The 18,529-nt window shown below is 35.3% G+C and overlaps 1 protein-coding gene across 1 annotated transcript in view; it reads right to left on the reverse strand.

The window, feature by feature from the left end:
* Positions 1-14,543, reverse strand: part of LOC117345148 (prostamide/prostaglandin F synthase-like) — a 28,812-nt gene extending 14,269 nt beyond the window's left edge. The window contains exons 1-4 of the mRNA XM_033908141.1: positions 14,291-14,543; positions 12,538-12,742; positions 2,981-3,032; positions 2,289-2,352 (exon numbers count right to left, since the gene is read on the reverse strand). Coding sequence (XP_033764032.1) covers positions 2,289-2,352; positions 2,981-3,032; positions 12,538-12,562 — 141 coding nt within the window. The 5' untranslated portion in view covers positions 12,563-12,742; positions 14,291-14,543. The remainder of the gene's footprint in view (positions 1-2,288; positions 2,353-2,980; positions 3,033-12,537; positions 12,743-14,290) is intronic.
* Between the last annotated feature and the right edge of the window lie 3,986 nt (positions 14,544-18,529).

An 18,529-nucleotide genomic window follows, 5' to 3' on the forward strand; every position in this document is an offset into this window, starting at 1 on the left:
GAGAAAGTTTTACCATGGAGACAGAGAAAGTTTTACCATCGAGACAGAAAGTTTTACCATCGAGACAGAGAAAGTCTTAGTGTGGAGATTACCTGCTTGCTCATAAAAGTGCAAAGATATACATACATGTGCAAGAGGGGATGCATATTGTTTACTGTACTTGTTCAAAATAATTTAATTAAGTCAGGAGAGTGCTGGGGAATATAACAAGCACTTTCAACGACAACACCATGCATATCTGTATTACAGGTGATTTATGAACACAATCTTTACCTGTGAAAATACCTTTACACATAGTATATAGGGTGTATATAAGTATTGTAAGTGGGACTTAAGGACCAGTGATTATTATAACCACTGCAAGCTGATATCTGGTCCCCAAGAGTTATTTCTAATTGAACTTAGAATTCTACGGAGGGTAAACAAATCTCAAGATTTTAGACCTTAAAATATAAGCTGACATAAATAGAAGGAAAACTCATAGAGTTAAATACCCTTGGAAAAGTTTGAATTCCAATTTATCTATACTGATAGAGTCTGTAAATATGGTCATAGACCAGGATAAGAACTCTGAAGTAATTGCTCTTATTATTATAAGCCTTCTGAGATACCTGGTGCACTTGGTCTAGACTGTATATATCTCTACGTATACTTCCAACAATTTTCACCAAGAAGACTTAAAAACCTTTTATAATAAAACTTTCAATATATGATGCAAGAAACACCAAAAATAGATTCTTAACTTCAAAATTTCAGAAAATCTGAGTTTTAAATATGACTTGTTACTTAAGTATATAATGTTTTGCAGACAAGTTCTCCATGGACGAGTCGCTTACTTGGAGCTGATATTATTATAGAAGATAATCCCCATGAGATAAGGACTTCCCTGTACAAAGGTAACAGTATTGTGGTCAATATGTATCTACAGGGTGTTCTATACAGTGAAGTATGGGATATCTGTAATGACATGTGTTAGTGGTCAATACCCTGTCAAGATGTGTAAACACTGGCACAAGTGGGACAAGGCCAAATCGTGATCATTAGGGACTATAGCGAGCCACACCAGCTATCAACACTCAAGTAGAACAGAGCTTCTCCGATAGATAATACATGTCTGCTTCAATCTTCACAAGTAACCACCATGTAATAATTGTTCCCAGACACCAATTTGTATTGATTACAACTGTTTTAAAACATGTCTGTCTCTATTACCAGATGCATATTTAATGTAGATACCATTACAATTGGGTAAAACCATCCGACAGTCGAAACAGGTTATACCGCACAAAATCATAAATCTAAATAAAAACTGATTACACAATCTCAGGTAAAATAACATGGATCTCTTTGTACCAGTAAAAGGAGAACAAGACCAGGTGTTCCGGAAGGGTAAGCATGCAATACCACAATACGGAATTAACCTTTGATAAACACAAATATAAACTTAATGGCTGTCAGGGAGACTCAAGAACAGGTCATGATTATAACATGAGTGCAATTTATTTCATTGAAATTCAAGCATTATAAATCCTTGGAGAAGTAAGTGGAATGGACAGACAGGCTGATTCCAGTATAACCCCATCCTCCTTACTGTGGAGGGTAAAATAAGCCGATCAACACATCTGATATCTGATGGGTTATACTACACCACACCAAAGATCATAGATGGTGTTGGTAATAATGAATCGAACATACCATCTAACGAACATACCATCTAATGAACATACCATCTAACGAACATACCATCTAATGAACATACCATCTAACGGACATACCATCTAACGAACATACCATCCAACGGACATACCATCTAACGGACATACCATCTAACGGACAAACCATCCAACGGACATACCATCTAACGGACATACCATCTAACGAACATACCATCCAACGGACATACCATCCAACGGACATACCATCTAACGAACATACCATCTAACGGACATACCATCTAACGGACATACCATCTAACGGACATACCATCTAACGAACATACCATCTAACGGACATACCATCTAACGAACATACCATCTAACGAACATACCATCTAACTAACATACCATCTAACGGCATCAGTATTGACTGGTGCATGAACTCTATGTTAACTTTTGTAACTTATTTATCTGGATCTCAGATCAGGAACACAGGGTATACATATATACCATATACATCAGTACTCGTATTCCTTTCAGCAATATTACTATCAAATAGCTCTCTGATTAGAGATGATTTACATAGATATATCCTCTAGGTATATACAGTACTAGTTATAGTCCAATCCTTACCTTGTCCATAGCATCTCGAGAAACTTTGGCAAAAATGGCAGGGAAAAGGCTAAAAAAGTTGAGTCTGAAAAATATGTGTAAAACAAAACACATAAGCCAAAGATAGCAGGGAAAAGGCTAAAATAGTTGAGTCTGAAGAATATATGTAAAGCAAAACACATAATATATACTTGTGTACAATGAAAACAATGAAGTGAAAATTACTTTTAACTAATTTTTGTTGCAGAGAAGTTACACATTATCAAAAATATTTGATCTTTCCAATGACTACTGTACGTACATTTGACCTATCCAAAACCAATTTACAATTGACTCAAAAAATTCAAAATAACATCCAGAGATATAAAAACAAACATCTAAATACAGATTATCAATTATGCATTCAAAAAAGGTATGATTTTTTTTTCAGCTAATGAGCTATTAATTATAATGAACCAAATATAGGCTTACTGTACAATATATCTTACCCAAATACAGTTAACAATCTTATCAAATCAGAAAACTCAAGTACAGTTAACAATCTTAACAAATCATAAAACTCAAGTACAGTTAACAATCTTAACAAATCAGAAAACTAAGAAAATGTACAGTTAATGTACAGATCACTTAATATAAAGATGGTACAAGGAAATAGAAAAAACAAATATAAGATTTTACAGAAATCATTCGTTAAATTTGTATTGTGTACCTACCTTTTAAATCCTAAATCTTTATAGCATTGCTTCTTTAAATCTAGAAATAAATCTGAAAATAGAATGAAAAGATTATCGATGAGTTCAAATCAATTGTGAGCATATGAATATACCTGTAATTATATCATCACATATTATACTTCTGATGTCATTTTCACTGATGCTAGCTTTAACTATATGGTGTTACATATACATGTACAACAAAATATGCTACAAAATTCAAAATCGTATAAAAACTTCAAAGCCTACTTCTTTTGTATCATCAATTATTTGTCTTTATAATCACATTTTAGGTACCAATTGCAAGTTTTTTGAATCTGTAAATTTGTTTGGTGTATTTCAATCAAATACAAAACCAACCTTCTTGATGAAATTAAACTAGTTATCTCCCTTTGACAAAAATGAATTATTTATCTCCCTTTGATACTATACTATATACTCAGTTATCTCCTTTTGATAAAATGGAATAAGTCATCTCCCTTGATAAATTTCAGTAGTTTTCTCCCTTTGATACAATCAATTAAGTCATCTCCATTTGAGGAAACAAAAATTAAGCTACATGTATCTCCCTTTGGACTCAACGAAGACAGATATCTCCACTGATAAAATTTAAATATTGATATTATTCTGAAACACTCTAATCAGGATATTCCTTTGATACAACAAAATAGTTATCTCCCTTGATAAATTTAATTAGTTACCTCCCTTTAATACCAACTAGTGTTCTCCCTTTGATGAATTGAATCATTTATCTCCCTTTGATATAATCAAATTAGTTGTCTGCCCTTGACACAATTAAAAGTAAATATTCTTTCAATAAATACATCCTATAATTCCTTATTATATGATCTTAATGTTTATCTCAAATTACACAGATGGGAGATAGAACATTATCAATAGATCTATAGAGTGGTATCTGTTAAGTTTAATTGAGAGCACATTTTATGACAGGTTTCATTCAATTATAGAGTTATGGCCCTAATTCTTCACCCAAATGCATAGGAGAAAACAAGGTGGCCTTATAAATAAGCAATACAGGTACATGTATATATATAGAGAAGGTTCTATCCCTGTCTCGCAGGTATCTGAGAAAACAAATACAGTCAGACAGGTAAAGAGGAGGCCTACAGGATCAGGTTCAGCTGAGATGCATGGGTTTTTATGGTTATATATATGGTAAACTTTCTAAAGTAAAAAAATACAATACACAAATAATTGTGAAATGAAGGAGAGCTGAGGGCATACCGCGCTCTTTCCACATGAATACTTAAGTGGGTTTTTTAACTTTCAGTCATGCCTGTAACAATACACTACAAAGAAATGTACTTAACCACAACTGAAAGCAAAAGCTTCATTTTATTTGAAACCTGATAATGATTTACATGTTATAGGTGAGACAATTTAAGGAGGTGGTCTACCATGATGTCACTTACACAATTCACAGATGACACTCGAGTTTGGAGTATATAACCTGATTATCGTAATCCTTTATCACGCCACAGGGACATTAACCCGACACGTTATTGTCACTGGGTCAGGGAGTCTGTTCAGGTGGTAGATTGGGGTCACATAAATATGGTGTTGAGTATCATTACATTGGCTTTCTATACAGGGTTAAATCAAAATATAAAATTATGATGGAGGTCCTTGGTGCTAAATCTTGTTATTCTAGGTGTAACTTTAAAATACCACTATAAGTTAGAGACTTACCGGGTAACATGTAAAATTAAAATCTGTTTTCTCATTAATCTGGATTACAGAATCTAATTACAAAATCGTTAATACATTTTATTTCATAAACAGGAGAGATCCTTGACCAGCATTAATTAACTTTAATGATTCTAGGATGTAAGCAAATACATGAATGTAATCAGCTATCTTTTGATGATTACAATTCTAAAACTCATTCAACTGTTATATGGAGTTTTCCTTTTAAAGTGGATCTGCCATTCAACCTAATTATTTGAAAAGTAAAATGTAACAAGAAGATATATCGAAATACAAAATGCCCTTGTTCCACCAGACTCATGTCTCATACTGAGTGAGCATATATATATCCTCTACATTTTGAACAAGATATTCCAAGAGAATCTTTGGGCACCCACCATTGAATGATCTTCTTTTATATAAGTTCCCTTTTCCTCTTTTCCTTTTAATCATCCAATTCAATTTGATATCAAGGAAAACCTTCCTATGAATCTAAGAAAGATGTAAGAAGAAACAAAATTCCCAAACAGGCTCAAAATTGAAAGGGCACAACTAGGGTCCAGCGGAACCTACATGAGAAGTTTGAGAAATATCCGCCCAGTACATGGCCATTTTGTTTTCCTAACCATGCAGACTTAAAATTGAATGCACAACTTAAAGGGACCAATTAGGGCAACCACTAGATGAGTTTGAGAAAAATCCTGCCAGCACTTCACAAGAAATAGCGATAACAAGAATTGTTTAAGGACGGACGACAGACTACAGATATAGAGCAATTTGGATAGCACATCATCTAATGATAATGGGCTAAAAACACTTATTCAGTACAGTTGTACTTCTTGCGAATTAACAGTAACAAAGTTCAAATATCAAAATTCAAAATGGCCTTTGGTGGCCATCTTGAATATCTGATCAAGCTCAAATTGTGCTCTGTAAAAACCCTGCACTGGAATTAAATTTCAAGAAAATTACTGTAAAATTGCAGAAATAACATCTGCCAAATCCAAAATTGCTGCTGATCACACAGATGTACTTCATGTGTCAAAAACCAGGCTGCAATGGCTGCCATCATGAATATACAAGAGATCCCAGAGGGATCTTGGCGCCCACCATTGAATGTTCTTCATAGGTTCCATGTCAGATTGATCTTTTCTCTACTTTTCTCTTCTTCTAAGTCTTACTAATCTGTGTAAATTCAGAAGAAACCTCTAGTACTTTTCAAACAAGGGAAACCTATATATAAAATTTAAGATTTAGGCACCAAGGGGAACCTATATATGGAATTTGAGAAAGATTCCTTCAGTACTTTCTGAGAAATAGCGATAACAAACTTCAATTGTCAAAATCCAAGATGGCTGCCTGTCGGCCATGTTGTTTTCCGATTGGTCTCAAAATGCAATATGCATAACTAGGCACGAAGGGGAACCTACATATGAAATTTCAGGAAGATCCCTTCAGTGCTTTCTGAGAATTAGCGATAACAAACTTCAATTGTCAAAATCCAAGATGACTGCCTGTCGGCCATGTTGTTTTCTGATTGGTCTCAAAATGCAATATGCATAACTAGGCACCAAGGGAAACCTTCATATGAAATTTGAGAATGATCCCTTCAGTACTTTTTCAGAAATAGCGATAACAAACTTCAATTGTCAAAATCCAAGATGGCTGCCTGTCGGCCATGTTGTTTTCTGATTGGTCTCAAAATGCAATATGCATAACTAGGCACCAAGGGGAACCTACATATGAAATTTGAGAAAGATCCCTTCGGTACTTTCTCAGAAATAGCGATAACAAACTTCAATTGTCAAAATCCAAGATGGCTGCCTGTCGGCTAGGTTGTTTTCCGATCGGTCCCAAAATGCAATATGCATAACAAGGCACCAAGGGGAACCTACATATGAAATTTGAGAAAGATCCCTTCTGTACTTTCTCAGAAATAGCGATAACAAACTTCAATGGTCAAAATCCAAGATGGCTGCCTGTCGGCCATGTTGTTTTCTGATCAATCCCAAAATGCAATATGCATAACTAGGCACCAAGGGAAACCAACATATGAAATTTAAGAAAGATCCCTTCAGTACTTTCTCAGAAATAGCGATAACAAACTTCAATGGTCAAAATCCAAGATGGCCGCCTGTCGGCCATGTTGTTTTCCGATCAATCCCAAAATGCAATATGCATAACTAAGCACCAAGGGGAACCCACATATGAAATTTGAGAAATATCCCTTCAGTACTTTCTCAGAAATAGCGATAACAAACTTCAATGGTCAAAATCCAAGATGGCTGCCTGTCGGCCATGTTGTTTTCCGATCGGTCCCAAAATGCAATACGCATAACTAGGCACCAAGGGAAACCCACATATGAAATTTGAGAAAGATCCCTTCAGTACTTTCTCAGAAATAGCGATAACAAACTTCAATGGTCAAAATCCAAGATGGCTGCCTGTCGGCCATGTTGTTTTCCGATCGGTCCCAAAATGCAATATGCATAACTAGGCACCAAGGGGAACCTACAGATGAAATTTGAGAAAGATCCCTTCAGTACTTTCTGAGGATTAGCGATAACAAACTTCAATTGTCAAAATCCAAGATGGCTGCCTGTCGGCCATGTTGTTTTCCGATCGGTCCCAAAATGCAATATGCATAACTAGGCACGAAGGGGAACCTACATATGAAATTTGAGAAAGATCCCTTCCGTACTTTCTGAGGATTAGCGATAACAAGAATTGTTTACGGACGGACGGACGGACGGACGGAGGGAGGGACGGACGGACGGACGGACGACGGACCACGGACGCAGGGCGATTTGAATAGCCCACCATCTGATGATGGTGGGCTAAAAATCAGATTCAAAATGTGACATGTACAACTAGACCCCATACTATTCATGTTCATCAAGATTGAATCCAATGGCAGTTCTTCAAATTTATTGGTGACAAAAATCGCCTAGAGGATCTATCTGTTATTTCAAGGGACCAAAAGCAATTTGAAATTATTGCCTGAACATCTAATGATTGCAGGCTAAAAATCACGACACAATTAAGAGTGAAGAAAAAAAACATGTGGTTGCACATGTATTACCTATATATATCTAGAATGGGAAGGGCAGGAATTATGATCGGTTTTGAGATCAGTTTATAATAAAGTCATATTCCAGTTTCCAGTCAGTTTAAACAGCCTATCCTGTAACAATTATAATGTTTATAGCCCACATTGTCTCGGTTAACAGCAATATAAGCAAACCGGACAAACAATAAATGTGTCGGGTTGTTAGCTCAATTTTCATTTACCAGTGACTACATTTTTTGAAGTGTGCAGTAATAATGAAGCTTATCTATAAAGGGTAATATATGTTCCCTATCTACAATAATGATTTAAATGTTGTGAGAAAAACTCTGTCAACAGTGACAGTAAAATCTCCACCCACACAAACTGCAGTGGAATGCATCATATTTCTTGTGACTCATTGTCTGATAAAGATGATAAATTAACCACATTGTAACCACCTCTAACAGTCAGGCAGTCTTACATATCACACAATTATTCACCCCCATGATCCATCCAGTTTTGAAAAAAAATTCTGATGTCTGATTTTGATGATGTGATTAATGGCATTTCCATTTTAATAGTATTTATATTATGAACAAAATCAATTTTTCAACTCGTAGCGTGTGTTCCCATGCACTGATGCAGTTCTAATGTATAAAACATTCATTGATATGCCAGATATTTACACAAAGTAGCAGTTTATCATGTCGTTGTCTTGAATAATTAACATATTTACTGTCCTATGGTATGTGAATTGCAGTGGGAGATATATGTGATATACAAACTTTTAACCAACATTATTGTCCATACATTTTCCTGTTATGACTATAAAATATATACATCACAAAGACAGATCTCGACATACTACCAACAGAATCAGATTGGTATCTGCTTCCGAGCATAAATACATAAACATACAGGACCTTTTGTGGGATTCCATTTCAAATGATAATTTAGAGTCTGTGGCAAGTGAAAAATTGAAAATATTGTGATGAGTTTAAAATTTCAATTTCAACATTTACCCATCAATCAATATGGCCTCTGCTTTAACAAACGATGTACCCTTAAAAGATGAGTCATTAGCTAACAGTACACCATATGTTTCAAACAAGCCCATTTTCTTCTTCTATGGATATAAGCCAATGTCTGGTAATAAGTCAATGTTTGGTAATAAGCCCGATTTGGCAATAATAATGTCTGGTAATACCCCTATATTACTGCCCATGTTTGGTAATAATTTATGGGCTTAATACATATCTAGTATTAAGCCCATGTCTGATAATAAGCCCAATGTCTTGTAATAAGCCCATATCAAGTAATAAGCCCAATGTCTGGTAAGAAGCCCAATGTCTTGTAATAAGCCCAATGTCTGGTAATAAGCCTATGTCTGGTAATAAGCCCAATGTCTGGTAATAACCCCATGTCTTGTAATAAGCCTGTGTCTGGTAATAAGCCCATGTCTGGTAATAAGCCCATGTCTGGTAAGAAGCCCAATGTCTGGTAATAAGTCCATGTCTGGTAATAAGCCCATGTCTGGTATAATAAGTCCATGTCTGGTATAATAAGTCCATGTCTGGTAATAAGCCCATGTCTGGTAATAAGTCCATGTCTGGTAAGAAGCCCAATGTCTGGTAATAAGCCCAATGTCTGGTAATAAGCCCAATGTCTGGTAATAAGCCCATGTCTGGTAATAAGCCCATGTCTGGTAATAAGCCCATATTTATAAGTATTAAGCCCATATCTTAGGTAATAAGCCCACAATCTTGTAATAAGCCTATATCTAGTATTAAGCCCATGTCTTAGGTAATAACTAAATAAGCCCAATGTCTTGTAATAAACCCATATCTAGTATTAAGCCCATGTCTGGTAATAAGCCCAATGTCTTGTAATAAGCCCATATTTATAAGTATCAAGCCGATGTCTGGTAAAAGCCCACCCATGTCTGTTGCAGCACAGTGAATTACAACTAAATGTGGTTTAATTGTCCTGGTATATCAGCATCAATATTCAACAACTTTCCTATATTAACAGAATTCTTTTGAAAGGAGGCAGAAATTTGTAAATGGCAACTAATACATATCCATTCCATATGGGAAGCTACATTTGTATATATCTATTGATTTTGCAACAAGGTAATCTGAAGACTTCTGATGTTTTAAAGCTAGTGGCCTTTTAACAATCTGATATGAACGAGTAGGGTGACTTTTCAGTATGACAGTATGACATCATTGATGATCATTTTCATGACATTTGATCATAAGAAGTATCCTGTTGGTTGAACTTTATTGTGGCTGATTTAAGGAATAAACTAGATAACAAATAGGTTTATCAATGTATACATTACTGCAGATTAACATTTCGTTGTTTCCGAAAAAATTAAGTGTTTTAATTTGATGTTATTTACAATATCATGGTTCTAAATACCACATTACAGAGAATTAATTCACGTTTAATAGCACAACTTTTTTTTGAAACCAGAAACAACATTAATTTCTGTAAATATCAGTACTACAGAGTCCTAACCTTTGACCTTTCGACAACAATAACAAACCTTGGTAAATTTACTCTTCAGATTCTGATTGGTGCATGGAACACAACTTGATTACAATTTGCATTAGCATTTAGAAATGAGTATAGCTACAGGCTGGACAAGCATTGTGCTTTAATTGTCCTTTTGTCTGAACAATCTTAAAACTGACTTATATATAATTGTAAAAGCAACTGTTGGAAAGTTTTATCACACATAATATTTTCTTAAATAAATACATCATTAAATTTTTTCCATAATCACGAAAAGTAAAAGTGTCTGCAGTCATGTTTTTTAAATACCTAAATCAGTGCAAAACAGTAACATTACAATTTGGTAGATCCTATACAAGAATGCATACCGTATTTTACCGGGTATAAGCCCCGGGGTGCACTGAAAATGGACAAAAGTCAGGGGTGAGCTTATCTGCGGATAACAAGGACCTATGCAATAGGGAAAAACTTGGCTGCCATCTTGGATTATAATATAAAAGAGGATAAGTTACAGATCATAATCAAAACACTGTGTGGACTTGTCACTTGTACCCAACTGAACTGACACCATTCGGCTTTCTCATGTAACACTTTTTGCAAACATTTGCAAAATTAGTGTTTAATGAGTACGAATTCTACAGTTATAGTCACTTTAAGATTATACAAAACTTTTATGTGATCCTGATTCGTAACTGTCAACACACTATTTGTCAAATTTTACATATCTATGAAATATCAAATAATTTTCTGCTTCTTAAAATTTACAGACCAGACCAGATCTGAATTAACTGATAGACAACTTTATTGCATAATTTTTACAGTATATGAAAACCAAGGCACAGGAACCTTACAGTATTACCTATGTGTACCTACATAATAAAATAATATAGGTAAGCTATTTCCTTATTATGTGGCCAGAATATCATAAATCATTCAGGCGAGTATACCTTAAATTTCCAATAATAGAATGTACAAATTGATCATGGTTCATGCTAAAATACACAACACACACAATGTTTGCAGTGTGTACATATTCTAAATTGTTTGGCGAGTTTTCTAAAGACTGAGAGAAAAGTTAGTCGTTCTTAAAATAAAATCTTACATGTTGTATTGAGATATATCATGGGTCAAATACTGTATCAGTCATAACCAATAAATGAAAACGTAGTTGATTTTTAACAACACAATATCAAAATATAAAAGGAAAAGGCAAACTTGTACAGTGGATTTGAAAATGGTTAATCAGAAAGTTTTGCTTGTTTGCTCGGTTTATTGACCCATGAACAGCCAGGGTCATTTCGAGGTGGCGTCTCCTCGTGATGCATATATGGTTGGTGACTACCTCACTAAACAACATAAAGGCCTGTGGCATGTCATCCAGAGCAATTAGGGTAAAGTATCTGGCACAAGAACACATGCACCCTTGATAGCACAGACTGCATGGCCAATTTCTCAGATTCCAGAAAAACAAAAACCGGCAATGGTATGGAGCATTAAACCACGCACCTCAGATCTTCCACTGACATTACACGGCCAGCAATCTAACTGACTGAGCTAGCGTGCCCTCCTCATCAGAAAGGAGACAGATACATTGATGATTATAAAACTATGAATCTATATATTATCATTAAACTTTAAAAAGTAGTTTCAAATTTATTGTTTGGGTTTACACTTAGGGTAATTTTTTTTATTTATTTTAGCAGCTGGTGGCCATGGATGGCCATGTCATTACATTTGTATCATATGAAAGGTATCCAGTGTCCAAGTGCCTCACCCAAGGACATTCCCATGACAATCCAAGGACATTAGCAGTGAAGAAACCCAAGGACATTTACCTGTACAATAATTACCCTAAAAGGACATCACAACAACCCAAGGACATAATCGGTACAAAAACAAGAACATCACCATTACACATCAAATAACATCACCGCGGCAACCCAAGGACATAATCTGTACAAAAAACCTATGGGCATCAGTACAACAACCCACAACCCATGAACATCACCAAGACACTCCAAGGAGTTGGACAACTCTAAAGCAATATGGGTTGGTCTGTGAGCTCTGCTGTAAGAAAAATGCACACCACTCTGAAAAGGGCTCGAACCACACACCTCGGATCTACTCCAGATGTTGCACAAGTCTGATACAATACCAACTGACCTATCATAGCCGTCTGTGAGAGATCAATGTGTCATTTATATGTAAGTTAACATCATATTCCAACCTAACAATAGTATTGGTCAATTTTATATTAAGTAGATTATATATTCATAATTACCTCCGGTAAAAAATTCTCCTTTCATGAAGTCATCGAGCCCCAATTCCTCTAAGCCGACACCTACCAACCGAACGTTGATGGCATCAAGCTGAGGTTTTAGGGCGCTGATCTGCCTCGCTGAGAGGCGACAAAAGGGTCATCCGAACCGCCGCAAGAAGACTATTACACATGACTGTGTCTTCCAGAAGGTTTCTATGGCAACATTCTGAAAAATTAGAACACATGAATTAATAATATTTCTTTCTTCAGGACTTAACCTTATGTTTCCTTCAATACTTGTCTCAATTTATATATATTGTATATACAGATGCATGAATTAAATGATATTGGTATAGGAGTGAAGAAAAATGCCTGTGCTTCAGTTAGAGCTAGTGACCTCAGTTTGCTCCCAAAGTGGGTGTTTTCCGTGTATACCTCCTACAAGTAGGCTAAAGGGAAATTCCCACCCAGCCTCTCCACTTTCCCGAAAGACAATTTAACCACAACTCAGCTTAATTTGGTTTAAAATTCATCTTCTGTAGCATGTATATACCTGGAGTGGTGTAAAGGTCACAAAACATCTGTAAATAGGAAGGATCGAGTCATTCTGAAAATTAATGTCCGTCCAAGCTGGCCGGGCTCAAACAATACTTAGACAAACTTTCGCTCCATCATACATCCTACTATTAATCATGTTGTGATGGGTTGCATTTGGTCAATGTCACATACCAAAATTTTCTTACATTCAATGGGATGTTGCAGTTTTATTTGTAATACATAATACTTTATTGCATTTTCACATATTACTTAATACGGTTAATGAGCTTTACTTGTTAACTCTAAATCCATTTTAAATATAAACCATGGCCAGTTTCCCTTTCATAAGAATCAATTCATGAAAAAAATCAAAAAAAAAAATCAAAAGTATTGATCATTACTGTTTCTGTACATCCGATATAAAATTACTTGTTATCAATTATTCACAGGGCTCGGTTTCAGGTTTTTGGGTAACATATGACATCAGTAAACAACCACAACACTATAAATTAAGTATTCGTATACATTCTAAAACCTTATAAAAAATCTGTTTATACATCGATAACCTCAATTTTTTTAAGGGTTTAGAATGTATACGAATACTTAATTTATAGTGTTGTGGTTGTTTACTGATGTCATATGTTACTCAAAAACCCGAAATCGAGCCCCTGTGCAATTATTGTCTGATATAAAATTTGACTGAACACTATATGCTTTTAAGTAACAAATCAACATAAACAATCTGAAATCATATAAAAATTGGCGTTATCGAAGTAAAAAACATGACTTTTAATTTTATAAGATTTCTGAAATGTATGAATACTTTGTTTATTGTGTTGTGGTTGTTAATCAATGCTACATGTTACTAAAATATCCGAAACCGAGCACCTGTGTATAGATTAGTTGCATCAAGGTCCATTCATGTATTTATTTTGTTTATTATAGGCTTATTTAACCTCGTCTATTGGCTTGCGTAACCTAAATAACCTTACGATACCAATAGTTCGGAAGATTTACGATATTAGAATATCCACAAATGTAGGTCAACAATCAAGTGTCCAACACGTCGCCTCCGTTTATGCCTATGGCCAGTGTCTCACGTGCCAAATGACCGATTGTCACATGTATCTTAGACGCAAGCAATCAGGTTATCAATGATGACCGGTACTTAAATTTATATAACCTCAAATTGACACATGCTATCAGTAATAAGATATGCTCAAGTCATCTTCCTTACCTCGCCCGTTGTAACACTCTTCACCAGATTTTTCGATATTTTTCCCACCTCCGGGTCCATGATGACAGCCTCGGGGCTAGAAGCGAGTCCCTGCTGCAGTCGTCTGAATGACAATCGTACCCCTGCCTCGCTAAGTTTGTAAAATACCCACGACAATCCTACGAGCCACTCAAATAGCGCCGTAGCCATCACGTGCTAGTTAACTGGCTTTGATTTACATAGAGGTCAGAATTGTTTATTTACCTTTTCAATAGGTGCATGGCAGTTTTCTGTACACTAAATTTAGTTCCGGGTATTGTAGGCACAGTTGTACTTCCTATTTCAGTGCGATTATTTCATGCCTGGTATACATGTATAAGTCTGACACGCATTGTATTGTATTATTGTCAGCAATTATTTTTACATCCCGGATACTACAAATTATCTCCTAGACATCTATTTTATTTTTTCAATTGGCCTATATACACCGTGTGTCAAAGTTTAAATGCCTCATGCTCATCCCAGGGCCATGGTATTGTTAATAATAGATCAATTTAGACCATAAATAAATACCTGTACATTGTTAGTGGTATATCCGGTAGGTTTAGTTGTTACCGTTTAGTAAAAGCACGGGCTTCCATTATAAGTCAATGGTAAATCTAGCGAATAGTTCAAAATTTGAAACATAATTTTTTGGAAAACATGACTATTTTTGTAAGTTTTTAGTAGTATGAATATTTTCTGGTGATGTGAATGTAAACAGATGGAACGTATAATATATCACATCCCTGAAATGACGTAGACTCAAACTTTGGATCTAAACCACAAACAGTATACAGGGCACTTACAGAACCACGATAAATAGAATATATATGCTTTATGGTTTATTTCATTAAAGTGATATTCATTTTCTTTTTAAAACCTATTGTGACATATTGTTGTGCAAAATTATTATTAATCTTGAGTTTAAAGCTTAATTTTATTTACGATTTTAATATTTTAGAGACTGGGGGCCAGTCTACCTACATGTGAACCATGAGTGGCCCCAATCCTATATTGACCATGGACGGGTATACGTCACTGCCAATTATTTGCCATGATCGGTTGGGTAGGGCCTATATATGGTGTTTAATTCATATAAATGCTTATCTATTATGGCCATATATAATACACCCGTTATTACTAATACAGACATTTTCAATGTGTCATGAACTTTCCGCTGAGGTATTTAAAGTCTTTAGATTATATACAGGATATTGCGGATATCCTTATTCGATTCGTTGACGTCATCAGACCCTATATTTACCCTACGATCTAGATATTATCAGAGACCTACATGTATACAAGTCTCTGATAGTATGGACCAATCCGTAAGTCCAAAGTTCCCACCGGAAACTAAACACATATACTTCAATTCCGGAGCGTGACGTATGATAAATAATGAAATATGAATAACAATTTTGAATTATTATTTTCCGTATTAGAGAGAGATGGTAAATGTCATTCATAGGCAAGATTAACGGCAAATAAATAAATAATAAATGAAACCCCAAACAAATAGTCCGTGTGATAGAACTGAATACGAATCATATAATTTATTCTTCTATGTTTCTGTGGAATGGACTTCGTTCAACGAGTTTATTCATTTAAATGTAAAATACCACTACAAACTATTAAAGATAATATTCCTCCGTCACCACTAGAATGTAAAAAGATGAAAGATTTATATTAAAGCTAGATATAAAAACCTGATCATGTTTATTGGAGAGAACTGATTCTTATCAAGCTGTAAACTAGACAAGCTTGTATTTTAGAAATCATAACGCGCAATTCTTAAAATAGTAATAATAATTTATATATAGCTAAAGAAACCCGGTAAAAATCATAGTATTGTTCAGGACCCATCCTTTGTCCAGTTGTCCAGATATAGTAATCTATAATAGATTAAATAAGATCAGATCTATTTCTGGTGCAGGATAGAAATCGTCTATACTATACTCTCAAGACATATAAGGCTATGTTTTATATATGGTGGGTACACATCACTGAAGATAAGGTTATCAGAACCCGATATTTAAAGAGGCCACATCGCTGACAGCAAATATACTGTGTAAAAAAGATCATTACGTCACCGCTGTCCGTCTGTAAAACTGAAGATTATAGCATTGTTCTCCGTCTGTAAAACTGAAGATTATATCATTGTTCTCCATTTGTAAAACTGAAGATTACATTACTGCTTGGAACCGTCTGTAAAACTGAAAACTATGACATCACTACTGTCCGTCTGTAAAACTGAAAAATATGACATCACTACTGTCCGTCTGTAAAACTGAAAAAAAATACCTCACTACTGTCCGCCTGTAAAACTGAAGACTATGACGTCACTACTGTCTGTCTGTAAAACTGAAAAATATGACATCACTACTGTCCGTCTGTAAAACTGAAAAAAAATACCTCACTACTGTCCGCCTGTAAAACTGAAGACTATGACGTCACTACTGTCCGTCTATAAAACTGAAGACTATGACATCAATACTGTCCGTCTGTAAAACTGAAAACTATGCCATCACTACTGTCCGTCTGTAAAACTAAAAAAGATTACCTCACTACTGTCCGTCTGTAAAACTGAAAACTATGACATCAATACTGTCCGTCTGTAAAACTGAAAAAGATTACCTCACTACTGTCCGTCTGTAAAACTGAAAAATATGACATCACTACTGTCCGTCTGTAAAACTGAAAACTATGACATCACTACTGTCCGTCTGTAAAACTGAAAACTATGACATCACTACTGTCCGTCTGTAAAACTGAAAAGTATGACATCACTACTGTCCGTCTGTAAAACTGAAAACTATGACATCACTACTGTTCGTCTGTAAAACTGAAAAATGTGACATCACTACTGTCCGTCTGTAAAACTGAAAATGATGACATCACAACTGTCCGTCTGTAAAACTGAAAACTATGACATCACTACTGTCCGTCTGTAAAACTGAAAAATATGACATCACTACTGTCCGTCTGTAAAACTGAAAAATGTGACATCACTACTGTCCGTCTGTAAAACTGAAAAGTATGACATCACTACTGTCCGTCTGTAAAACTGAAAAGTATGACATCACTACTGTCCGTCTGTAAAACTGAAAACTATGACATCACTACTGTTCGTCTGTAAAACTGAAAAATGTGACATCACTACTATCCGTCTGTAAAACTGAAAATGATGACATCACAACTGTCCGTCTGTAAAACTGAAAACTATGACATCACTACTGTCCGTCTGTAAAACTGAAAAATATGACATCACTACTGTCCGTCTGTAAAACTGAAAACTATGACATCACTACTGTCCGTCTGTAAAACTGAAAAATGTGACATCACTACTGTCCGTCTGTAAAACTGAAAAAGATTACCTCACTACTGTCCGTCTGTAAAACTGAAAAATATGACATCACTACTGTCCGTCTGTAAAACTACTCCATAAGTCTCTGTACCATTGCGACTTATCATTGGCAATTAAAATGTCTTTTATACATTAAAAGGATTACATGCATTGCTATGTTAATAGCACTAGTAAGTTTGTTTACGTACTTTATTACTTCTGTGTCTAATTACCAACCATATCCAATCGACTAATTATGTACATTATTAACTTTCAGTCAGTAAGTTAACGTATAACTTCCAATTGCTGTTTGGTCTCTGTGAAATGACATCCCATGTCCCCCTGTAAGCCTGATGGCGGCGTTTCCCCTAATGCACATGTGCTGTAACAATTTTGCAATAGTTTGACAGTCCTTGCATGGGCACTGGGTAGTACATGTATACATGTATGTATCTAAAAAAAAAAAAACCCGGACAGAATATAGCAGAGTATAAGTTTGCCTTCGACGCCGATTGCATAATATGTACATGTATCATTAATTGAAATAATTGTACATGCATCAACATCCCCGACACCTGAGATGTGTCTATAATGATACCATTATCACATCATTTCACAGGGTACGACGAGAATTAGCCTATTATCACCATAATCGATTATATTGTTTTCAATCCGCCACTGATTACGTCACCGATGTCCGTCCCTAAAACTGCAGATTACATTGCCAATGTCCATCTGTTGAATTGAACAGTTACTCAGCGCAAACTGAAGATAACGCCACAGCGATGTCAGTCCCCCACCCGAAGATAACGTCACTGAAGTCCTTCGGTAAATCTGAAGATTACGTCATCGAAGTCCGATTGTTATACTGAAGA

The sequence above is a fragment of the Pecten maximus genome, chromosome 16 (genome assembly GCF_902652985.1).
Source record: "Pecten maximus chromosome 16, xPecMax1.1, whole genome shotgun sequence".
In the NCBI taxonomy this organism is placed as follows: Eukaryota; Metazoa; Mollusca; class Bivalvia; order Pectinida; family Pectinidae; genus Pecten; species Pecten maximus.